At 36.8% G+C, this 27,402-nt stretch overlaps 1 protein-coding gene across 1 annotated transcript; it reads right to left on the bottom strand.

Annotated features, from left to right (window-relative positions):
- Window positions 1-66: 66 nt before the first annotated feature.
- LOC121425245 (nucleolysin TIA-1-like) lies at window positions 67-27,402 on the bottom strand. The gene is made up of 8 exons (XM_041621264.1): window positions 27,248-27,402; window positions 19,963-20,038; window positions 12,277-12,400; window positions 8,008-8,091; window positions 6,284-6,368; window positions 4,202-4,334; window positions 1,868-2,037; window positions 67-669 (listed from the first exon to the last, which is right to left on the bottom strand). The coding sequence occupies exons 1-8, from the start codon at window positions 27,400-27,402 to the stop codon at window positions 486-488; spliced, it is 1,011 nt and encodes a 336-aa protein (XP_041477198.1). The 3' UTR covers window positions 67-485.

Here is a 27,402-nt window from a genome sequence, read left to right as displayed (position 1 = left end):
CGTCACCAGACTGACCAATCAGAAACATCGACACATATTAGTATGCTATCATATTGCTTTCCTTCATGGGGGGGGGGTCATCGTAATTTATCTCTACAGAATGCCTTATACCTCTACACAATTCCAATCATATATTGAGGTATATATTGCAAATATTTCTCTCTCAAGAAGTCACTAAAATTCAGTTCTTCTCAAATAATTTGTTAATATAACCATATAATCTATCTGTTACTTGTTCCTTACGCATTGTATTTACACTAACTTCAAAAATACCCATCTGCCGCAGATTTTCCGCTCACTTTTTTTCCCCCAAACACTCCAGTATGCTCTCTCATTCTCACCTGTACACAGCACAGATATTCTACCTGCACCACGCAACGGTACAACTTTTAAGAAATCCTTGTCCTTATCTCGCACCACGCATTCTATCGATGCATGAGATCGGTCATATATTACATTTGTTTGATATATATTTATCTATTTCTTCATTGGTAACCAGGTTGCATGTATCCTGATTGGGTAGAGTTTGGATAGAGTGCCGCCGACGCTCCTTGTTGCTGCTGCATCATGTAGCCACCTTGTGTTCCTTGTCCGGCGCCACCTCCGCCGCCGCCGCCTCCGTTGTATCCTCCCAAGAATCCACCTTGCATCACCATACCACCGGGATTCCTGCAGACAAACAAAACATTAAATACAGTTAACTTTGCCTCAGTAAAATCTTGCGGGACTATATAAATTTGTTCAAATGCAGAAGAGGATTTTCGGTACACTGTGTGGGAACTTGAAGGTCCTAGAAGGACTTATAAAAGTGGATAGAGATAGAAGACTCCTGAAGACAGGCAGTCAAGCTGCCCGAAACGTGAAGTCTTCTCTCTGCCACTCCACTTGCCGACTCAAGCCAGCCTTCTTTCATCTCGCCAACCACACAAGCCTCACACCTCTTCGGGTTGACAGTCCTACAATCAGACATTTCATAAAAGAATACTCTACCTTTTAATCAACCACTTTCTCGCCTTGTCATTTCACTTCTACCTCTATCCACTTTTCTTAGTCCTTCTACGACTCACCACATGGTGAGTCCTGGGGGGCTTTTCATCAACATTTTCGCCCGACAAGTCGTCAGATCTGACAACTTTCCTGTAATTCTGATTGGTTGAGAAGCACCGTTACTATAGTAACTGTCGGATAAAACAGGGCTTGTCGGATAAAATGTCCGACAAGTCCTTTCATGAAACGCTCCCCGGTTCAACTGTTCCTGATCAAATCTGTTCAACTTCAACTAAAAAGATGTTATTTACATATTTTTTTGCACATCCTTGTGTGAAATAATACTACAAGTAAGGCTTTTTGACTTATGGAAAAACAACTTCTGCAGAGTCTACTATATGTCAATCCCTTATTTTGGGGAGCAACCTGAAATGATCTATCTTCGTGTAATAATTCATTATAAGGGTTGTACTTTTAAATCGTCATGCTTTGCACGGTTCATCTGGTGAAGTAAGAATGGAGAGCGGGGGATGGGTGGGTTGGTCATACAAAAAGTCCAATATTTTATAGAATATCTCACAAGACGAAACAATGAACAGGCTTTGTGTGGCGATTGGACCACGTAGTTAATTTTATAATGACTGTTATTAAGATCCAATGGCAGGCCGATCCTAGTCTGCGGGCACAGACCCTGATTGAAACTTTGAACAACAAGTGGGTCTATGCACAAGACTAGCCCATATAAAAGTGGCCTTCAGGCTTACAAGTCCGTTGAGGCTGTGTATTCAGACCACTTAACTAAAGTGAAGGGTTTGCACAGCAGCCAAGGCCAATCCTATCATGAGTGTTTTTTTAATCAGAATCGATTATAAATACTTACTGGTAGTAACCATACTGTTGGTTCTGTGGTACGCCTGGCATGACATACTGTTGGCCCCCTCCTGCCGGGTACTGTTGATAGCCGTACTGACCAAACTGGTTGAAACCTTGTTGTTGCTGCTGTTGCCCGTAGAATTGACCTACGCCTTGTTGTACCTGCATCTGTTGAGACTAACGCACAAAATATAAAATCACAGAGCTGTTCGTAAAAGTAGGAATTACTTTATAAACAAGTGAAATGCAGCAAGCCGAGTTGCTAGTCAATGATCAGACATGAGATCTTGCAAATACAAATATGTCATTTATACCCCTTTCATAAACCCATCCTTCAATTATTTGCCTAAGATTAATGCGGATAATTCAATAAAAATTGCATTCACAAACTCTGAAAATAATCTGCACTATTTTTTACGAACGCCCAACCTGAAAAAGGCGGATAATTGCCATGGCAACTGCACACACCCCCTCCGATGGGGTTGTGTTGGAAATGGGTGACCTTGTGACCGCAACATGGCAATTATCAATTATCCGCATTACTTTGGATATGCGTTCATAAAGTCAAAATCTGGTCCCGATGCCGCTATTATGCGGATAATTGCAGCATCGAAATAATGCGGATAACTCTGGTCCCGCTCCGATTTTAAGACCAAATTATGCGGATATTATTCGCATGATTGGGTTTATGAAAGGGGTATTAGAGTGCATACTGTCCTTTTATTTTTCATCTCTCTACAATATACTTCCCTCTCATATGCACTCTCGATATCGAACCCATGGAACTGCTGGCTTTCCATAGCCAAGATGGATTAGAATCACGTTATTCTTACAAAATGTGATTCTGATGTTGTGTATTCTATAGTGGTGCTCAGAAGTTGTGCTCATTTTTCTGGTGAACCCCACCAGAACAAGTGGAATGCCTCTGGCCGTCTCACCTGCATCACGCGGTTCAATATAGCAGCAGTGCTGACTTTGCATACTACTCTAACTCGCACAAGATGTTCAGTGATACATGGTTACTCTTATGTCCACTTTTTATGAACTAGACCAATAAACTTACAGAGATATGATGGTTATTCAACAAAAAACCCCAACATGGCCAAAGTTCATTGACCTTACATGACCTTTGACCTTGATCATGTGACCTGAAACTGGAACAGGATGTTCAGTGATACTTGATTACTCTTATGTACAAGTTTCATGAATCAGATCCATAAACTTTCAAAGTTATGATGGTAATTCAACAGATACACCCAATTCGGCCAAAGTTCATTGACCTTTGACCTTAATGAACTAGACCAATAAACTTTCAAAGTTATGATGGTAATTCAACAGATACCCCCGATTCGGCCAAAGTTCATTGACCCTAAATGACCTTTGACCTTAATCATGAGACCTGAAACTTGCACAAAATTTTCAGTGATGCTTGATTACTATTATGTCCAAGTTTCATGAATCAGATCCATAAACTTTCAAAGTTATGATGGGAATTCAACAGATATCCCCAATTTGGCCAAAGTTCATTGACCCTAAATGACCTTTGACCTTGGTCATGTGACGTGAAACTCATGCAGGATGTTCAGTGATACTTGATTAACCTTATGTCCAAGTTTCATGAACTAGGTCCATATATTTTCTAAGTTATGATAACATTTCAAAAACTTAACCTTGGGTTAAGATTTCGATGTCGATTCCTCCAACATGGTCTAAGTTCATTGACCCTAAATGACCTTTGACCTTGGTCATGTGACATGAAACTCTAATAGGATGTTCAGTAATACTTGATTAACCTTATGGCCAAGTTTTATTAACTAGGTCCATATACTTTCTAAGTTATGACGTCATTTCAAAAACTTAACCTCAGGTTAAGATTTGATGTTGACGCCGCCGCCGCCGTCGGAAAAGCGGCACCTATAGTCTCACTTTGCTTCGCAGGTGAGACAAAAATGAACATATTTAAAGTGTTCAAGTTCTGCCATTTGTTTTAGATTTCTAATTGTGAAATTAGGTGATAAAACATTACATTCAATAAAGAGTGTTTTTCTGGGCTCACCAAACATATGTTTTGTTGTCTATATTTATCACTCAGCATATAGGAGTGCATTTTATGGTGGGTTTTACTAACTTTCGAGCACAACTGCTTGCCATGCACAGGTCTAGGTAATTAACTGAACTCTGGGCCTATAGCACAAAGTCTAACAACTGATAATACAATGACTGATTTAATGATTAATTGCACACAATGATCAATGTAATCAATCATAAAGTAGGTCACTAAGAAGGAATGCTAATTTTGGTGTCACATGGTCTCAATATGTTTCCTACATAAGTGTCCCACCTGGGCATGTGACTGCTGAAAGCCAGAAGAATCGCTGCTCTCCTTTCCCCACGAACACTTCACGACGTGGCCCTCTATCGTAGATCCGTGGACAGATACGATAGCATTCGTTGCACTCTCATGACTTCCAAATCTGAAAAGAAGGGAAACGATTAAATTAAGCTGCTAAAACTGAATTATTACCACTCCCACCCCCCCCAAAAAAAAAAAATATAGTAAAATAACACAATTCCCATTTTACCCCTTTTCACATGAAGATGTCTGAGGAACTTATTTAGAGTGATATTAAAAAAAGGAATCAAATTAGTATACAGAGCTAATTGATCCCCCCACAAAAAAATGACTGAAAATAGGTTTCCAATTTAAGTCTTATGACATAAGATCAAAATAATATTCAAATCACTTCAATTCAAGTATTAATTTCCAAATTCATTAAAAAGAATACAATTTGAAGACAATATAATATAAATTACAAAAACAAAGGTATCAAAAGAACATAAGTTGAACAAACAGTGGTAAAAAAGTAAAATAATAGTTGGCACATAATTATGACAATGTAGTATTGAAACAAATGAATGGAAATGGGGCATGTAATAAAAAGTCATAAAAAGGCTAGTTGAAACGCGCATACCCAAGAGAAATTAATCATCAAAATAATATGGGTGCAACTGAGTGATTCAAACTGATAATACAAACGGAGGCAAATTGTGTTGATAGAGAGAAATTAATTGACATTTTGCCCCCTTGGAGAGAAATTAGATGGTGGTTAAGGGCAATTTGGCCTATTTTATATTAACTGAAGAAAGTGTGAAGCTGCCAGGCAACCCTAACAATTGTATGATGGTGGTCCCCAAGTCTGCGCACCTAACGATTTGAGTTAAGATTTAACATGAATTTCTTTTTATTTCACATTATCTTTCAGTTAATAATGTTCCTTTATATCATTATGAGTTAGTGTGCCAAATATCTAATAAAAATACGAAAGAAACATATGATTTTCCGTGAAAAAACCTCGGGCAGTCATTTTCATATTGAAAAAAAAATGGTGCCCCATGTCTGCGCACCCATTCACTTTGCACGTGATTCGGGGATTTTGATGAGAGAGGCTGCATTTTGAGGCCGTCACAAGAAATGCCCTGAATTCATTATTTTTCATCATTTTGAGTCAGATTTTTTTATGAATACCTGTCTATGTATTGCATGTGTAAAGTTTGTGCTTGTTGCGTATCTTCTTTTACTAGAATCGTGCAGATACGCGGGTGCGCAGACATGGGGAACTGACCATTATTGAGTTTAATAATTTGGTATGTATCCAAGTCCAGTGGTAGTCTCATTCTTATATACATATATACTGCTTTCCTGCCCCCCCCCCCCTATATGCTTTTTACACTAGCGAAAATTTCCTTAACTCATACTATATATAGGTCAGGCGAAATTGCCATTTAGCCCCACCTACATTACGGGGTTAAGCTTAGCCCACTTTCTGTTTACACAGCATTTTTGCGAAATGGGCTAACCCCATGTAAAGTACGGATTATTTGGACCTGCAAAATAGCAGGGTTAACCAAGCGATAGCGGTGCTAAGAGTGAGAGTGCAGCGTTAATAGTCACTTGTGTAAAAAGAAACCCGGCAAGTCAAGGACAGCGCTCGATGTATGCCCTAGGGGCAACGGATCCAGCGCTGTTGTCCAATCAGAGCAAAGGACTCATGAATGGCTACGACTAGTTGGGGATTACTAAATCATGTGAGATAAGCAAGCATTTGCCTGGCAGGGGTTGGCAGAAAATTCGGCGTTCGTGTGAAAAGGGAAAAAAAATTACGGGTTAAGGATACTACGGGGTTAAGAAAATCCAATGTAAAAAGCATATTAAAATAGACTCATATTTGACGGTTTAATAAATTACACGTCTGGAGTGAAGACTAGACTCCAAGATCTGGATAAAACCAGAGACACAGCATGTGACTCAATATTGTCTCACTACTTCAGACTCTATATAACGTATTATGTACCATGTAAATATTAAGGGTATGTGTCTATAGACTACCCCCCCCCCCATTACCACAGTACAGCAGAATCTTACCTGACAAAGGCGAATGCCTTCTCGGGAAATGTTCTAACTTCCAGAATCTCACCAAACGGTCCAAATACCTTCCGTAGAACGTTTTCTGTTAAGCAAAATAAAAGTTTTATTGATTGATTTTGAGCGTACAATTTTGATATTATGTACCACCACCATCACCATCATCATCATTATCACCACCATCATCATCATCATCATCATCACCACCACCACCATCACCATCATCATCATTATCACCACCATCATCATCATCATCATCATCATCACCACCACCACCATCACCATCATCATTATCACCACCATCATCATCATCATCATCATCACCGCCACCACCATCACCATCATCATTATCACCACCATCATCATCATCATCATCATCACCACCACCACCACCATCACCATCATTATCACCACCATCATCATCATCATCACCACCACCACCATCACCATCATCATCATTATCACCACCATCATCATCATCATCATCATCATCACCACCACCACCATCACCATCATCATCATTATCACCACCATCATCATCATCATCATCACCACCACCACCATCACCATCATCATTATCACCACCATCATCATCATCATCATCATCACCACCACCACCATCACCATCATCATCATTATCACCACCATCATCATCATCATCATCATCACCACCACCACCATCACCATCATCATCATTATCACCACCATCATCATCATCATCATCATCATCACCACCACCACCATCACCATCATCATCATCACCACCATCATCATCATCATCATCACCACCACCACCATCACCATCATCATCATTATCACCACCATCATCATCATCATCATCATCACCACCACCACCATCACCATCATCATCATCACCACCATCATCATCATCATCATCATCATCACCACCACCACCATCACCATCATCATTATCACCACCATCATCATCATCATCATCATCATCACCACCACCACCATCACCATCATCATCATTATCACCACCATCATCATCATCATCATCATCATCATCACCACCACCACCACCATCACCATCATCATCATTATCACCACCATCATCATCATCATCATCATCATCACCACCACCACCATCACCATCATCATCATTATCACCACCATCATCATCATCATCATCATCATCACCACCACCACCATCACCATCATCAATATCATCATCACCATCATTATCACCACCATCATCTTCATAATAACCATCATCATCATCATCATCACCACCACCACCATCACCATCATCAATATCATCATCACCATCATTATCACCACCATCACCTTCATAATAACCATCATTGTCATTATCATCACCACCACCACCATCACCACCATCATCATCACCATCATTATCACCACCATCATCTTCATAATAACCATCGTCATCATCATCACCATCACCAACATCACCATCATTATCACCACCATCATCTTCATAATAACCATCGTCATTATCATCACCACCACCACCACCACCCTCATTATCACCACCATCATCTTCATAATAACCATCGTCATCATCATCACCATCATCACCATCATTATCACCACCATCATCTTCATAATAACCATCATCATCATCAACATCATACGATTACTATCACCACCATCATCTTCATAATAACCATCATTGTCATTATTATCATCATCATCACCACCACCATCATCACAATCATCATCATCAATCATCTCTTTACCTGTGAATTTGAATTGCAGACCCCCTACGTAGACTGTGCAGTTGTTGGGACTCGTCTCATTCAATACTTTATCATAGTCCTTGGCTGTAATAAAATCACATTGCAAAATGAGATTAGTAGATCCTTATAGAATATTGTACAACGCCTACTTAGCTTGTAATACGCGATCAAATGGGAGGCTGAATGTCACACATTCGTACCGTTGCACACAAGACGTACCATCCAAAATGTACCATTGCACGGTTTTACAAGGTGACGTCACAATGCGATTTCATTGAATAAGATGACAATGCGCGTACAGCCCGCTTGCTAAATGCGCAATGCTGTCCAAGATCATGTGCGCTTGAAGTGGGCCCAGCTTGTGAGATTTTGCTTTTCGCTTTCAATATTTTTGCTCTCTTTTCATAAATTACTGGAGGGAAAAACTCTTGTTTTTTTCATATTTTCGCTAGATACCGAGGCGTTGTACAACACAAATAGCGAATATTCTTATTCGTGCAATGGTGCCTCGTTGAATAGAGCATCTTTCTTTCACCTCATGCAAAATCTCGCACCATCGCACTCATGCCTATTCGCTATTTGTATACTATTATGCCCTTGTATATGGTCCATATATCCATTTTCATGTAGAGTTTCCCCTTGCAAACCCAGGTCAATAATTCTTTGAGTAGTGGGTATTTATGAGAACTTGGCTTGTTTTATGAAATAACGATTCCTGGTAGCCCAGTCAGTACAGATCAATTTCATTCCAGGATACTGTTGATTGTACAGATCTACAAAACATGTTACAATCTTTTACGAGATCTCAGCTTACCTTCGACTAAGGGGGGCTTTATGAAATGTTGATTTCTCTGTAGCCATTCTGTACAGATCAATTTCATTCCAAGGATACTATGAAAATTATGCTAATAATTTGTGTGAGGGTGTGTGTGTGTGTGTGTGTGTGTAGTCCCAAATACCCATTTCAACATATAGTATAAATACAACATTATCATTCATGTTTTACCAGATGTTGGTTTCCTTGTGGCCCAGCCTGTACGGATTGCCTTCATCCCTGGATACTGGGGGGTCATTCCATGTCAAATCACCCCAAAAAAATGAAAATTTTAACCCGACCATTTTTTATTTTGATAAAAATTGGTATACTGGTTTAGTGTGATCCCACAGTACCAAATTTCAAATTTTAGGTCAATCGGGTCAGGGGTTCGCGAGATACGGCCCGTCGAATTTTGAGATTTTCGGCAAAAATGGGTGTGGCCGCCTACATTTGAACGCTTGTATCTCATAAACCACTGGGCCAATCTTCACATAATGGGTATTGTTGGAAAGGGAATTGAATAAGGATTCTAAATCTGCAATCACTTTTAAGATTGGAACATGTTGAGGTGTTTTGACCTTTTGACCCAAGTTTTGACCTTGAAATTGACCTTGTGGATCACGTGACCTTGACATTATTTTTCATGAAATATAAGCCCCGACATGTTCTTTACAATATAAAAAAGTTTCAGAGACGCAATATTTTTTGTTAAGGAGCAATTAAGATTGAAAATATGCATACCACCAGATATTTATGGTGTACAGTATTAACATGTACAATACACACTTGTACATCTTGAGCTCCTCAATTTTGATTTTGTGTACAAAGTCAATACAAAATGTGTTTTCAGCTAAAATTCATAAATGAGTGATTATTTTTGCTTTAATGGTCAACAGTCATTTAACTTGATGCTATTTATGACCAAAATAAAGTTGCCGACAAATTTTACAAAATAAAAAAACAATAGAAATAAAAAGAACAAAAAACATAGAAATACATAAGAAATTCAACTTAAACAATAAAATACATATGAAATTGATTTTGGTACCGGAATTTTTTTCAAGTTCAATAGTTCGGAATGCTATAAGGAATATTTACATCAAAAATTACCATTCTACACTGTAGGATCTTTATTAAGTGAATTAGAGCAAAAAGTATAATTTCATGAATAAATTAGCATAATTAATTCATATAAAATAAAATATATGAATTTTTAGTGAATGCAAATGCATAGATTACGTAATTTTCTACCATCTTGTAAATTTTTGTTGCGATCCGTGGCCGAGATCTCAAGAGGGGGAGGGGGGGGCATACCGGGACTGACAAGAATCAAATACCCCAGGAGGAATACGGTTAAATTATTTATCTACATGTACTACATGTATGTGCTCACAGCAAATGGCCCAGAGTACCTTGGGATATATATCCAAGTAATGTTAATAGGCAAACAATCATGTTGACCATTCAGGCCTGTATCTTTCCAAGTACTGCTAACACTTAGGATGAATGGATGTAAAACAAAATAGGATGTGGCAAATGCATGTACAATGTAAGTTGACATGTACATGTATACAGTGCATATTGCATGTATTTTTATACACATTACATATGACATACATGTTTTAATATGGTTCATTCAGAGATGCCAACTTTTGGAAATCAGAATTAGGGAGGATTTGCAACTGGCACCAAATTATGTGCGCATAGCGCACATCTCGAGCGCGGAGCGCTCGACCCTTGCGGCCGGGGTCCAGGGCCCGCCTTAGGGCCCTGGAAGCTCTGGGTTTCTAGATGCTCTCTGGTGCAATCTGGCCCTTATTTTGGGGCATTTCACAAGTTTTCAAATAAAAATTGTTCCCACGTTTTTAGCATAAAAAATATCAAATATTCATTCTTACATGTAAAAAAAATGAAAGGACAAAAGAAGTACCTGTTCAACAATAATAATTAATAAGGAGGAATTATCACTATCGGCTATAGGTAGGTTATGTTCCACTATAAATCCAGTAAAGGTCCCTTGCTTGGTGAAATAAAGTCAACAGGGTACTGGAGCTCGAAGATCTTGTCTTCGTTATGTCCGTAGGCCTATGCCGTTTGCTCCGGCTCCCGAACGGTGCTTCCGAATATCATCACGACCTCCCTGCTAAACTGAAATGTCCACGCTGCAAGTTGCGCAAAATGCATGGTAAATTCCTCTTTCCGACTTCCGAACACACAGGTACTGGAGACTGTATTCAGTCTTATACTTCTGAGACCATTTCTTGGTCTTCTTTTGTTGATTTTCCGCCATTTCGTGTCAATATCAACCCATCAATACGCCAAAATCACACACCGATATTCCACCGCACGACTCGACAAATCAGTGGCCGCGAGCGCACACGCCTCGCGAAGCTAGCCGGGCCTACTGGCCTGGTGCACAGTGGATTCCCGTTGGGCATATCACATGCACCAGCTTTTCGCTGCTCCTTATTTGTCTACCTTTAACACACAGAATTTAGTAGCAGCGAACGTAATGGAGTTACTACATGCTAAAGTTAGCAGACGATACATGTCCTTCCAATCCAATTTGATCAATTAAAAAAAATCGTAATTTCGGGAGGATAAGGATGGTAATCGTAAGGGCGGGAGTTGGGATGAATTTTCGGGAGCCTCCCGATGAAATCGGGAGGGTTGGCATCTCTGTTCATTATGAATTTCTGGTGGTATGCATATTTTCAATCTTAATTACTTCTTAACAAAAAATATTGCGTCTCTGAAATTTTAATATATTGTAAAGAACATGCTGGAGCTTACATTTCATGAAAAATGATTTCAAGGTCACGTGATCCACAAGGTCAATTTCAAGGTCAAAACTTGGGTCAAAAGGTCAAAGTATGTCAACATGTTCCAATCTTAAAAGTGATTGCAGATTTGGAATCCTTATTTAATTCCCTTTCCAACAATACCCATTTTGTGAAGATTGGCCCAGTGGTTTATGAGATACAAGCGTTCAAATGTAGGCGGCCACGCCCATTTTTGCCGAAAATCTCAAAATTCGATGGGCCGTATCTCGTGAACCCCTGACCCGATTGACCTAAAATTTGAAATTTGGTACTGTGGGATCACACTAAACAAGTATACCAATTTTTATCAAAATAAAAAATGGTCGGGTTAAACCCATTGGGTGATTTGACATGGAATGACCCTGGGGTATTACTAGATAATGCACGTAGTCCCATATATCCATTTCCATGTATAGTATAGATACAACACATTACTACCATGCATGAGAACTTGGCTTACCTTCAACTGAAGGTGCTTTATGAGATGTCGGTTTCTTTGTGGCTCAGCCTGTCTAGATCGCTTTCATTCTGGGATACTGGGATATTATGTTATGCATGTAGTCCCATATACCCATTTCCATGTACAGCATGGATACAACATATTACTACAATTATAAGAACATGGCTTACCTTCAACTGAAGGTGCTTTATGAGATGTCGGTTTCCTTGTGGCCCAGCCTGTACGGATCGCCTTCATCCCTGGATACTGCGGTAATATGGCACCATTCATTTCTTTGATAGCTCTCTGTGCATCCTAGAGTCAAATCAAATTGAAATATATACGGAATCAGATGAGATTATTATGTAACCTAAACATGAGAGTTTGAGTGCTTTCAAGTTTGGAATTGAAAGATGAAATTACGCCAGCCACAGCACTGAACATGAAGAGGAGAGCTGTTGCTAGGATTCTTTAGTTGGTCCTTTCGAGTTCAGCGTTGAAAATTGGTAACGGTGTGGGGCTGATAGTTACACCAGCCACAACACCAAACTTGAAAAGAAGCTCTTAGTACAACTTGCATCACTTGGTGTTGATATGGGAATTGAGCACTTTCAAGTTTTTGGTGTTGATAGCTGGTGTCAGTGAAGGGATGATTATTACACCAGCCAGAGAAAGAACTTGAGAAGAAGCTACTGCTGGGACTGGCATCATTTAAAATGTTAATATGGAAATTGAGTGCTTTCAAATTTGGTGTTTACAGCTGGCGTCAGAGATAGGGCTGATTGTTACATAAGCCACGGCACAGAACCTGAAAAGAAGCTATAACACTGACATCACTTGGTGTTAATATGGGATTGATTAATTTCAAGTTTGGTGTTGACAGGTGTCGGTGTAGGGCTGATTGTTACACCAGCCACAGCATTAAACTTGAAAAAATATCAATGCTTTCTAGGACTGATATCATTGGGGGTATCATGAGAACTGAGTGTTTTCAAGTTTGATGTTGATAGCTGTTGTCAGTGTCGAACTAATCTGATCGAGGCCAGCAACAGCACAAAACTTTGAAAGAAGCTTTTGCTGGGACTGGCATCACTTGGTAATGAGCCATCACTAAATGTCTTTGGTTAATTTTGAAAACCCACATTCAGAGTTGGTACCAGGTCAGGCAACCTCATGAACACCAAACACCAACGCCAACACTGAAACTGATATACAATGTCATTAATACAAACAATGAAAGAAAAATCTGCATCAAAATGTGTTGGAATAATTGAGAGCCAAACAACAAATCATAGGTTGTTTTTTAAATTACAAATTGAAGATCATGGAGAAAAATGGATACCAAGAAATAGGCCAATTAACAAAACAAGCCATAATTCATATACATGTAGTTTTCAGTTTAAACTGTACCTCTTAATAAATATACAAAATATAATTGAATATTTGATGACATCATGTTGGACATTCCTAACCAGGAAGGGTGCAGTAAAAAAATGTTGTGTGAGAGAGGGTGTTAATAAGCAAAACTGAAAAGTGAAAGCTTAAAAAGCGATATTAAGAAAGTTACGGTTGTTCTAAATTGAGAGCCCTAAGACAATGAGAATATCAAATTGGCAAATGGGTTGGTATAAATTTTATGACAAATGCAGGGTGCTACATAAGCACTTGCCTGATTGCCTGGGGCAAGTAAAAGTTAGGAGTCGGGCAAGTGTTTTGAAGGAGACCAAAACTACTTGCCTGAATTGGGCAAGCAAAATTCTCACAGTAGAATGACCAAAATAAGGGTCGATATGATATGAAATTTACCCTAATTTTGGTCATGGCAGGCATGATGAAATCACTTTGGAAAAAGAAATGCAATAACAAGGTAGATCATTTCATGTCAAAAGAGAAAAAAAGGTTAATGGTTTATAAAAAAGCAAAACTTTCTTTTGAAGAGGTAAAACTTTTCATTCAAGGATTTTTTTCGGGTAAGTGAAATAGATCTTAGGCTAGTATATTCCAACTATTTAGAAATTTAGCTGCCTGACCGGGCAAGCACTTCTAAAAAGTTATGTAGAACCCTGAAATGATAGGAAAAACTTTCACACAAGCCATAGACTTTTAATAATTATCAGGGATTGATGGTTTTCTTTTCTATTAAATATACCTATTCCCCTGGGGCAGTAATCAACATATAACGAAGGTAGCATATTGTTTTATATCCTCCTGCAAGAAAAATTGAAGTAAAACTTAATAAATTGTCATTTTAGCAATGTTATTCCTTGGAGTAAATGGACGTGTAGTCCTTGCCTTATATCACTTACATCACCAAAGCTGCATACTTGAAGTCTCCATGGGTAGTTTCCAATTTTTACTACTCTGAAATATTCTTTCTTTATTGTTTTGTTCCCGATATTATTCAAACTTTCACCCATCTGCTGGTCAGATTTTTCTATTTCCTCTAAACATAACTGTTTAATTTGGGTTGGATTCCCTTTAATAAAACCATGCCTGGTTCACCAGACTTGTGCTTAGACCATATGGTGCGTTCATTCCATGCATGGACAGCATGTAATGCAGGCTGGTGACAAAAAAATTTTAAACAGAAAATCATTTCCTAAACCATTTTCATAACCCCCCCCCAATTTATGAGAGAGACTATGAAATGTGTTAGTGGATGGGCAGAAATGGAACTAATATGCTGTATTATTTCTTCCCTCCTCAAGTTGATTAATAAATAAACAAAAGGAAGAAACGTGGCACCTTTCCTGTCCAAGCAACACATCCCTGCTTTACAACTTATATACAAGAAATTGCTATTATAAAAGCAAATGTCAGTTGTTGTTTTTTTTTAATGTGAGAGCAGCAAAAAAAGCAACCCATTCATTCTAAATCTCCATGTTGAAATTCACTGTTAAAGGACAAGTCAACCCCAACAAAAACTTGATTTGAATAAAAAGAGAAAAATTTAACAAGCATAACACTGAAAATTTCATTAAAATCGGATGTAAAGTTATGGCATTTCAAAATTTCCCTTCATTTCCCAAAAACAGTTATATGAACGAGCCAGCTACATCCAAATGAGAGAGTCGATGATGTCATTCACTCACTATTTCTTTTGTTTTTTATTGTTTGATATATGAAATATTTTGATTTTCTCATCATTGTCATGTGAAATAGGTTTCATTCTTCCCTGAACACGTGGAATTCCATTATTTTAACATTTTGTGCTTCAGGCAAGGAGGTCCTAATCGTCAAATTCATAAAAATTGAAATATTGTATAATTCAAACAATAAAAAACAAAAGAAATAGTGAGTGACATCATCAACTCTTGGATGTAACTGGCTCGTTCATATAACTATTTTGTTAAAAATAAGCGAAACTTTGAAATGTCATAACTTTCTTATTTTACATCTGATTTTGATGAAATCTTCAGCATTTTGCTTGTCTGATTTATCTCTATTGATTCAAATCAACATTTTTCTGAGGTGGACTTGACCTTTAAACTAGTACATGATGGCATGGAGCTTTGCAACTTAATATGGTTTCCAAGGCATTTTGTCAAGACATGAACATGAATGGATAAGCAAAGCACAGAATCTGAGCTGGATGGCTAATAATAATTAACTGGGCATGGAAAACAAACTATTTTTTAAACATCTGTAATAAAATTATAATAGCATTTGTGAGGCGCCTATTATCTACATGTAGGTGCCTATGCAATAGTGCAAGCGCTATAGACCATATTACCCTGGCTACATTTATAAGTTTCAGCTGCTTAAGGCCCTTGGTGCCTTCAAGGAAATAATCCTGCTGGGTACCCATACGCCTCACCTGGGTCGAGTGCAGCACAATGTGTATATTTTTCTTGCTGAAGGCAAACACGCCATGGCTGGGATTCAGACCCATGTCCCTCTGATTGAAAGACAATAGTCATAACCACTAGACACACTTATTTGTAATCTGCATATTTTGTCTTCAGGTCGAAAGGTTGCTGGCAATCGAGCAAGGGTGCAATGTAATGCTTCCAAGTCTTATCGTCGGCATTCATCCGAACTGTCGAATCAGTCAATTTTGGTCAAAATATTGATTTTTTTTTATTTTTGCAGAAAATAAGAGTACAAATCTATTCTATTTTATACATTATCAAATTTCTAGGCATCAATTCATTCAAGTTTTTGAGACATGTGGGGATTTTCACTGAGACGCCATATAAATTGTTGATAAAATGTGCAAATCCCGTTGGAAACGTGTACTGTAGCAGAGCGAACAACAGCTGCCTGCCCTTAATATGCAAATGCGCATTCAGCCAAACCGTCGTATCGGCACTGCAATGACTTTGCACATGAAAGAGCAATATGTTTTGCTTGATTAATTAAAGAACCAACTGTTTATGTAAATTAATCAACATAAAATTAATGAAGAGCAGACTCATTCATTGGAAACAGTGATCTCATTATTACATAAAGCGTGCATTCGTATCAGATGCATTCTCAAGTGTGAAATTTGCGTAAAACATGGTTTCAAATCATTGAATCTGAAATACCTAATTCTAGATAATAGATAGGACCTGTAGCCATTCATGTAACAATCAATCCAATGCAATATGAATGTAACATATATATCAACCGTCTACCGGTGCCAAATAAAATACCGGCATTCCATCCTTAGATTAAATTTTCTATCCATTTATCATCCAGATGACAGAATTCAATATGAGCGGAGCTCCACACACTTCAATTATTTCCCACCTATAATGATATAGCAATTATACTAATACATACTCTCGGTAGCACGCATCAACAGTGAAGCAGTAATCAAATAATTACCCTAAAAAGGCATGTTCAAAGTTCTTCATACATGTACACACAAACACAATATGGAATATTTTGTCTGAATTCTATGTAAAAATCCCTCCTAATTTTGTTCATTTATCTATTATTTTCTAAAATGTAAGATTAAGCTAAAAACTTGCCTCTCTAACTCATTTTATCAATGATTTTCTGTTACTTGTAATTTTGTTTGTTCCCCCCCCTTCACTTGTGCGCCTTGCATCTCTTACGAGATGGATATGGCGCCTAACAAATTGCACATATACAACTTTTGGGGATGGAAAAACATTTTGCTGGCTTTTTTTTTTTGGGGGGGGGGCTGGCGGTGGTAGGGGTCCACATAAATGCCCCATATCAATTTACAGCAGATAATTTTCATGGAAGGTGTATTGTAAAGCTATAAGTTCTGTATGGAGTTTTAAGGTATTACGGATAAAAGCAAAAGTTCATTGACTTGCCTTGGACTCATCTTGAAGCTGATTGAAGTTGAGTTTTTTTTTCTCACATCAAGAAAAGAACCCACAAGCATAAACTAGTTAAAATCAATGATTATATGACTTATTCCTGAGTTATCCATAGATGTAAAATGTAAATTTTATGCCAAAAGAATGACAATTTTTTGTTGGTCCCTCCAGGTTTTGACCTTGACCATCTATTGAAGTCCCCCACACATTTAATGTAATTATAATTACTTTAATACCAATTGAATTCCAAAAATTAATCATTTATCTCAATAGTCAGATTATCTACCTGTATATGGTAGTTATGGTACATATTTGCCTGCACGAATATATTTCACCTAAAAAATCGTGCACAGCACACTGAAGTACCATCCACCTGTCCTTATTACTGTTACAATATACTGACTATTCCTCTCTGTCATTGTCGCTCTCGACAGGTTAAGACCTCTCTAAAGACAGATAAAACATGTCTCAGATTGCGATGATTACCACCCACATTTTCAAATTGTCTTCCCTACTCTGCAGTTTTAGTATTAAAGACCCAGACCGGGCACTCGAACACAAAAGTGGTAGGTTGGCGAGACAAAAAATAGGGGCTTTGGAACAGGCTTATTATAAAAAGGAGGGTCTACAGAACCACAGATGTTTGTGAAAATGGGGGTCCTTGGAACATTTCTTCTGCGTGTGAGTGCGTATGCATCCCTATGGAACGGGCATACGTACATGCAGCTAGCCCGGCGGCACAGGCAACGGATGCGCTCGTGCAAATGCGATGGTTGGACAGCGCTCTGCAGGTCGCTTTTCACCAAAAATGCAACTCGTTGTAGCGGATCAATGTGGCTGGAACGGCTTATCGAACAATATGTGAAGCCTTAGAACAGATTTGTTTCTTCTTTTTCTCGATAAGAAAATGCTATGCATTGGAATGGCAATCTTTGTTCTTTTAAGATAAACATGCTATGCTTTGGAATGGAAATTTGAGTATGAAAATGGGGCCCTCTCCGCGACACATAACCACCCATGCATTATACACTGAGTGTGCCTCCCCCCATCCCTTTGACCAGACCTAAAAGTGATATTGACAGATCATTTATATTTCGAAAGCTTTAATAAACTACACAACAAAGAAATGCAAGCTTTATGCATTTACACCAGAAAGTATGTTTTCTAAGCCCAATAATGGGAGTTATTCTTAAGCAAAATACTCAGCTGGAAAGCGGTGAAATTGCATAAAGCTTGGATTACTATAGTGAGTAGTTTATAAGCTTTCGACTGGTATATGATTTGTTAAATTTATTTTTGGGTTGGTCTGGATCTTTAAGGGTTTTAGATCATCATTTCAGAGTAGACAAAGAGGGAAATAATCCTCTTTTTCTTGCTATTCCCTAATTATCAAAATAACAAGGAAATAGATGGGAATTTCACGCATGAAAAGATGTGAAACATGAATTTTAGCACTATTTTTTTCACACATAAATGTTTGACAAAATGATGCTTTTGGCAATTATTAGAATAGCATTTTTCAAGACCTCATATCATTCATTCAGATTGTGATACCAACTCTGTTGAAGCATTCAAAGTAAAACTGAAGACTTATTTCTATAACTCTGTGTATGCACATGTATAATTTGATGTTTTGTTTTCTCTCTTTTCTCCTGAGCACCTTGAACATTTAGATTCAAATGGTTTGGGCACCTTAGAAATCAGTTTATTTATCATCATCATTATCATCATCATCATTATTGAAATTATCACAATTATCATTCTAATCGGTGGAGATAAGGGTCTGTATAGCACCATAGACTTGTGTTACAGGTACACAAACAAAAGGGCGATTCCATGTGTCGTACGGGACATTTTGTCAACAATTTCTAGTATCTTAGCTGATTGCTTGAGCAATGAAAAATTATTTTGGGTCAATAATAAAGTTATAGTGGGTAGTCATGTGAAAAACTGATTACCAACAAAAAAATATTTGATTATGGCTGAATTGAGGGCGAAAATGTTGTGTGTCGTACGAGACTCAGGAATGTCCCATACAACACGCAACATTTTCACCTCTAATTCATCCATGGACAACGTATTTTTGTTGGTTGCCATATTTTTAATATGTCTACCCAGAAGTACTCTATACTTACCACAAAACAAATTGATGTTCTTTGTTTGTTTGGACAATAGGTTGAAAAAAGTTGCGGAAATAGCTGATTTTTCTAGCACGGAATCGCCCAAAACTGATTCAAAACCCATATGTGATGTGTCATGAGTACTACATAAAAGCTTGAGTTGGTCTGGTGTCAGATATAAAGCAATTGGCAATGCTTTATAAAGTGCACATAACAATGATACTATCAAATCTCTATGCCCTTTAGAAACAAAAGGAAATAAACAACAAATGATGTAGAAAATGAAACACCTGTTAACAGAGCAGCAAATACATAATCACGTAAGCCTTAATTTGATGATTTTTACAAACAGGAATCTCTTCAAAATGGTCGCTAATAATGGCATAAGCCTATAACTTAGGCTATGCACCATTGATATGAAGGATGAAGATTGTACGTATCGCTTTGTTAGCTACGCATTGATGATATTCCTCCTTACCTCTTCACGTTCAAATGATACAAATCCATAGCATCTGGATTTCCCGGTCTCTGGATCTCGTACAACCCGAGCATCTCTGAAAAACAAACACACCAACACCCAGAACATTAACTTGGGCTCTTCCTTCTTAGTAAATTCAAAAAACGTAAACAATCCCTTTAAAAAAAATAAATGAAGATCAATAAAAAAAAATGTACACATTCATGTATGTAAACCTATGGTCTTGAAAGTCAACTTTTAATGTCTCTCTTTTCCTTATAAAAATTAATTGTTTATAGACTTGATCTCATGAAGGATGTGCTTACCGTTCACGTTTTGTACACTAAAATTTTGAACAATTCGATGAATATTTATATCTCCCTCATTAATATTTTATTTCGAAGTCCTCTGTTTTCTATTCCCTTTCTTCTTCTTCTTCTCCTTTTTTGGGGTGAGGTTTTCGTGGCAATACACATAGCACTCTTCAAAGGCATCATTTTTTTTAAAGAATTAAAGTCAATTTTGTTGAATTGGGTCATCTCCATGGCACTGCATGCATTGCATCAATTTCTTCCCTCAAAATCAGGTCTTTTATCAGTGGAATCTCTTGCAGCACTGTTTACTACAATCCAAACCTTGTTCTTTTCTTAATGCTACCCTATCTTATCAATCATGAACATAAAAAAATCCTTTTCTTCAAACACTGCCAAGACCAAACAGTCGCAATAAAAAAAGAGAAAAAAACCAAGTCAAATAATACGTGAATAAGATAGAAACAAATATTGAGAAGTCATACGTGGCTCGCTTTATTTTTCTCGGAAGGCCCTTTCACTTTGTCCACCAAGCCTGACGGGCTGCACCACTGAAAATTCGGAAACCGACAGAAAATTTGCTCAGAAGTATAAATAAAGAACTACTAAAAACTGGTACACATCACACTAAAAAAATAGAACACAAAAATCAAAAGGTGTGGAAAAAATCTGTGAATTTGGGAAGGTTTTTTTTTCTTGGGATCTAAAAACTACGTACATGTACTGTGTTGATGAATAAAAAAAATTAATAAATAATAAAAACAGCAGAGGGGGTAAAATAAACACTGAAAAACATTTCATTTTTATGTACATGTACATGGAATGTGTGTTAATAAAACATAAATGAAGAACAGTATACACATCTCCCTTGAAGCACACTTTATCATGGTTAAATAATACAATGAGTTATTACTATTTGATAAAAATGCAATTCGTACTGGGTCTGCATCCTAGAGAATAGCGGGTCATAAATTCAACACGTCTGGTATTAGTGTGAAGTTGTGAGCTATATAATCACACAAAAAAAGAAAAAAAAGAAATTGGAATAGATGAATAAAGCCATTTTTCTTCTACAAACCTATCAATTACGGAGCTACCATGCACAGCATGCATTGGCCAAATAACTACTATAACAAAGAGCCATAACAAATCATATGGCTCATTAAACAAAAATAAGCAATATGGATAACACAAGACAAACATCTAAAACATAAAAAAAAACCAAGAGAAATATTTCTTCTTTTTTTCATTTGGGATTTATTTTGCCAAAAATATTTCATTGTGGCAGGGGGTAGAATTTGTGGAATAGTGCAAACGTAATACAGGTAAACTTTGAGCACAAAATGACCGAGAAGTATATGAGAACTGGCAGGAAAACTAAATCCCTGAGATTTTAAAGCTTCGCCATCCCAACTAGGCAAAATACATGTACATTGTAAACCAGCCCATGCCCCTCCCCCTCTCACATCAAGATTTAACTTCTGCACACATCACGGTGTATCGTTATTGATATACAGAGTTTTCATTTTATTAAATATTGTGCATTTTCTATTTAATTAAAAAAAAAATTCATTGCTATTGATGATTTATGAAAGTTATTGAATTATAAGTTGTACATTTTCTTTAATATTACATGTATGTTAATGTTCTCATGAATATGCAAGTAAGCTGCTAACATCTTCTAACCTTCATTCTCTATTTCATTATAAGAAAACTTTGCTCTAAAAAATTTCCTTGTAATAAAATATATTATTACCTACACATTGAACAAGATGTCAATTCTGTGTTTATACTTTTGAAAGAGAAAATGGGATTCATTATCAAATCTACAGAAAAAAAAATGGTGGGGGATCATTTACCATCAGTAAGCTTGTTGCATATTCGTGATGTCATTCATAGCACTTCTACCTAATTTTGTATCACCGATTTCATTTAATTTTTAAAAAATTATCAATTTTACTCATAATTTATTTGACTCAATTTATAGCATTGATATTTTGAGCATTGAGTAACTGTTTTAAACACACTATAGCACAGCATTTCAGTTATAAGGTAGAGTCACGTCTAGTAATTAATTCAAAGTATATATTTTTTGCTTTATTCAAAGCATAAATAGTCTCAGAACCATTTTCTTAACCAATTTTTCAATGTTCAATGCTAACGGTTGTGTTTAATTTCAAAATCCATTTCAGAAGAGCGAAAAAATGTAAATTGCAAAATGAAAACCAAATTCACGTGAAGGTCTTTCTACTGCCTGCTTTTCATCAAACCTTCACTTTATACATATGTTACATGTAATACATTGATAGTGTACTTTTTTCTGGTTCTCAACGTAAAAATGTTACCAATTTTTCTCCCTTACAAACGGCAGACGGTGTCTACAATTTTTCATCCTTGTCTGCCAAAAAGCTATTTAATATTACATTACACAGTCGCTAGGATAACCATTTAATAACACGTTCCACAACGGCGACGCTTGTCCTCAATTTTTAGAGTTAAACTGGTTCTGACTTTCTTATCTTGTTTGTCCCCTGTTGGGGCTTTCACAATTGCTTGTGCGACTGTTTGCGATCACTTGGTCACAATATATGTTGCACACACTTACAACAGTTGCAAGCAGTTGCACCAACAATTGTGAAATGGGCTTTATTCTAACACTGTCCCAAAAAAAGAAAAAGACTTTCAAAATAATAATGCAAGGACACCAATCCCATAAAAAGAATTGCATTATTTAGAGGAATGAAACCGGATGAGACTAAAATATTTACCGAATAAAACATTGTAAAACAGTCTTTTAGAATCAGGAAAGAGATGAATATTCTTCATTTTTTCAGTAGTTTCCAATCAAAGGAAACACGGAAAATAGATGGCCGTTCCATGAATATAAAGATCTGTAAAATGTGAAATTTCAGCATTTTTTTTTGAAGGATTCCTCCCCTTCTAGGCATTAGATCTATTAAAAGCAGTTGTCAAAGTAGGTAAATGTTTATGCTTTAAATGGTCGTTTGAACAGAATTTCAATGTTTTGACTTAGCCCTACTAATTAGAACAAATAGAAGAAAATTCTTGCAATAAACTAATTAAATATGATATTGTTCCTAATTGAAAGTAGAGTGATGGAGGAGAGGGAATTCACATTTGCATTTATAAATTTGAAAATATGAGAGATCAAGAGAGATAATTAGAAAAATCTGCCAAAACTTACTTTTTTAGTGATTGTATTGACAGAGCAGTTCATGTTTTTTTCATGAACATCAGTTTTTGTTTGTTCAAAGTATGATGTATGAGACATTAAACATGTGCCATGAAGGCTAACAAAACCATCAGAGATCAGGGGCCTGTCTTACAAAGAGTTGCGATTGATCCGATCAATTGCAACTATGGAAAGCTAGCAAAGTCAAGATGTAAAATGCATGTTTGTTAAAAAAAAATTCTGGATATGAATGTATATCCATATTTGATGTGTTCTCCTTTGTTTACAAAGGACATTTTGCAAATTTCCTGTCGGAAAAATTATGACACTGATGGATTTCCAGAGAGTTACTATTGATTGGATCAATCAATTCTTTGTGAGACAGGCCCAGGGCCTAATCTAACAAAGACTTGCGACTGATCGGACCAATCACAACTGGAAATCCAGCAATGCACACATCCGATCAAATTTTTTTGTAAATTATATGATGTACATGCGTACTATTATACATGTCATTGTCTTGACAAATCTATGTACTTCTCTGTTTCCAACAGGAAGATGTGTACATTCCATTTATTGATGTTTATAAAGTTGATGGAATTCAATCTTGAAATTGATTGGATCAATCGCTGCTCTTTGTAACTAATGCCACTTGGCCTACTTGGCAATAGAGCAAATGGACATTAGACAAAACTAGGAAGTGACGATTGGATTGAAGTTTATCATGGCTTGTGTCATCACACCAGGTTGTCACGTCGGGTCGGGTGATCGCGAAACCAGACCATTCAAGGGCCTCCTAAATTTCTGAAACTTTGGGTCCATTTCATCCTACTATTCCAGAAAGTGGCAGCCTGAATTTCCAAAAAGTTGGGTCCAGTTTACCTGATGTTTTGTGAAAATTATAGCAAAATTCTTGAATGGTCGGGTAAACTTGACCGGACATTTTGGGAATTAAGGAGGCCCTTTTCTCAAATGGTCGGGTATACGCGATAACCGATGTGATGGCACAAGCCATATATCATTGGGTTATTTCATCTTGAGACAATCATTACTCCTCTTTAGTGTAATGTTGATCACTTAAAGGGATGGTCCGGGCTGAAAATATTTATATCTAAATAAGCAGAGTAAAATCCACAGAGCACAATGGCAAAAATTTCATCAAAATTAGATAACAAATATCTGACTTATTGAATTTTAAAATTTATCAATATTTTGTGAAAACAGTCATATGCACATTGTCATGAATATTCATTAAGTGGGCTGATGATGTCACATCCCCACTTTCCTATTTCTTATGTACTGGCAATTACACCAAATCATAAATTTTTATCTTTTCATACATTGTATGTGTAAATGATGTGTCTCCATTATGTTGAAATAAGTTGTGGCAGTAAATAACTAATGCACTTAATCAGTTGTCAATCTAATTGTGTAAGTTCTTTGTAGAAATTTTTTGAATAACCCTGATTTCATATAATAAAATACAAAAGAGCAAGTGGGGATACGACATCATCAGCCCACCTAATGAATATTCATAAAGACATGCCTTGAACTGTTTCACCGGAATAATGCAAATCTTTAAAATTCAATAACTTTGTTATTCGATTTTGATCAAATTTTCAGCATTTTGCTTTGTGAATTTTACTCTATTTATTGAGATATAAATATCTCAAAGTAAATATATAAACATATGAGTGGTTCCCCCCCCCAATAGAAATGAGACTAAATTGAGAGGCCATCAAATGAATTTACCCAAGACTGGTGTTTAGTTGATCTATGCATTGGGTGATGTCAAGTTCATTGTTGACCTGTTGCTGTTGGTGTTAGGTCAATTTTTACACGATTATAACACCAAACATAAAATGAAGATGGTCCTGAAAAAGTCACTCACTAATTTTTGGGATGTCAATAATGTGATCTGGATCAGTTTTACAAACTCAGAATAGAATTTGGCAATGGGGGAAGCAATCCAAATTCCAACACTAATGCCAACTCCGGACTTGAAATCACCCGTTGGTCTCAATTGGAATAAGAACTATCTCACAATAAGAATGGATCCAAGGGCGGGCATTCCCCAAGACTGAATAAAATTTTCTCTCAGAGACTTTATCATACCAAATCAGACTCAAACCCAAATCAAGGTCAAGGCAGAGGCCAAAGCCGACAAAATTTGGCCTGATGAAGGCCAGCCTCGGGACAATCTTACTTTTCGCAGCTTTCTCCCACTTTACATGGGGTATAAAAGAATAGGATCAAAGAATCAGACCATATAGGCCTACTGAGACACATTGATGGAGAGTGGCAAAAAATAGTAATTTATGCCTTGCCAATTAAAGAAACTGATCTCAACCAAGACATCTAAAATCCAGTGAACTATCTATCTACTAGACGGTAAGACCACAGTAAGTTGTTTTGTTTTTTTTAGCTTATTCAAGCCATATTGTCCCAACCGATCTACTTTCTGCATATTAAAGGCTCTGATCTATCCTCACTCTTCATCCTACAAAATCACTGTTGCTGGATTCAAGATATTCTTCAAGACAGAAAGATAGGTCTCTTTCAAAGACAGAAAGCAATGCACTTTAAAAATGCAATTAAGCCGAACTATGGACAATTGAAAATCAACAGAACACAACTTAAAAGATCTAAATTATGATTCTACTACTTTTTCTTTTCTGGGTTACACAAAGCCCCCCCCCCCCTCCCCTAATTTTTTTATTTTATTTTATCTTATTATTTGTGGGAGATAATTTTTACAACCTACTGCCTCAATCTGCACCACTGGAAGAGCTATAACATAACAGTGAAAAGAGAATTTACCAGGGGCCCGTTGCATAAAACTTTTTACCTGAGAAAACTCTGGTTGCTTTTACCAGAGTTTTTGCCCTGTGTTAAAGTCAATGGCAGAAATCAGACTTACCTTAGTTTTCAGTTTTTACCACAGTTTTCTCAGGTAAAAGGTTTTATGCAACGGGCCCCATGGTTCTTTTTTATTTTAAAGCACCCATGCCCTATTTCTTTTTTTTGTCTGGATTGCACGCATGTATTCCTTACTATGCAAATCGACTGTTACTATATAGGTGACTGATCTGTGATGTCCTGTGGGTGGCCTTTAAATAAGTGACAAGCAGTGTAATCTGGATGCTCCTCCCAAAGTGACCATGTTTTGTGTTTGTGTTAATACAGTTCATGATTATTTGTTTTATATATATTAAAAAAAAAGTTGATTGAATGTATCCCTACATAGGTCAGCGGTCAGAAAATCATAGAAAATAAACATACTGTACGTGACAAGGAGCAAGAACTTGTGTAGGCAGGTGTATATCATAGTCTGATTTCAAGACAGGTGTCGTGAACAACAACAAAACAACTTATATTTACAAAAAAAAATCAACTCAAAATTAAAAGAGAAATCATAAGATGAAAAAAAAAACAATGAAGGAATGATAACAATCATAAACTACTTGGGGCTGTGCACTCTTCGATTTACTCTCATGCAATTATCATATTCATCTTCCTTATAAAGCCAAAAAGCATATTATATTATGCATTCATAATTCACACAAGTAAAGCAAGTAGTTTGAAAAAAATAATAAATTGTAAACAAAATTTTATTTCATAATTATTATCAATTGATTTATATTCATCATAATAAAAAAAAATCCCCAGCTATGGATACTGCTTTTTGAGGAACAATTAATCCATTTGAGTAAAATTAAAATTCATTTTTCTTCCTTTTAAAGTTTGGTAATATTGTAGAAGCTTTGTAGGACATCGTGTAGATCGGAGAGAGATTACTTACGTGATACTTCCATATTCATCAAAAAGTTTACGGAGTTCAGGTGTTTTCATCTCTTGAACAAGGTCCCCAACAAACACATGATGATGGTCTGAAATGATAACGAAAATATAATTTAAAAAATCATAAAAGATTTGTTTAAGGCATCCAATACACAT

Source organism: Lytechinus variegatus, chromosome 12 (genome assembly GCF_018143015.1).
Source record: "Lytechinus variegatus isolate NC3 chromosome 12, Lvar_3.0, whole genome shotgun sequence".
NCBI classification, from domain to species: domain Eukaryota; kingdom Metazoa; phylum Echinodermata; class Echinoidea; order Temnopleuroida; family Toxopneustidae; genus Lytechinus; species Lytechinus variegatus.
This window is presented reverse-complemented; position numbering and strand designations above follow the sequence as displayed.

Coding starts and splice junctions, on each gene's coding strand:
- LOC121425245 (XM_041621264.1), bottom strand. CDS start 27,402: ATGTGTATTGGATGCCTTAAACAAATCTTTTATGATTTTTTAAATTAT. Junction 4,335..6,283: donor AAGGCATTCGCCTTTGTCAG/GTAAGATTCTGC, acceptor CCTTCTTTTCAG/ATTTGGAAGTCATGAGAGTG. Junction 2,038..4,201: donor TTCAGCAGTCACATGCCCAG/GTGGGACACTTA, acceptor TTTGTGCGTTAG/TCTCAACAGATGCAGGTACA.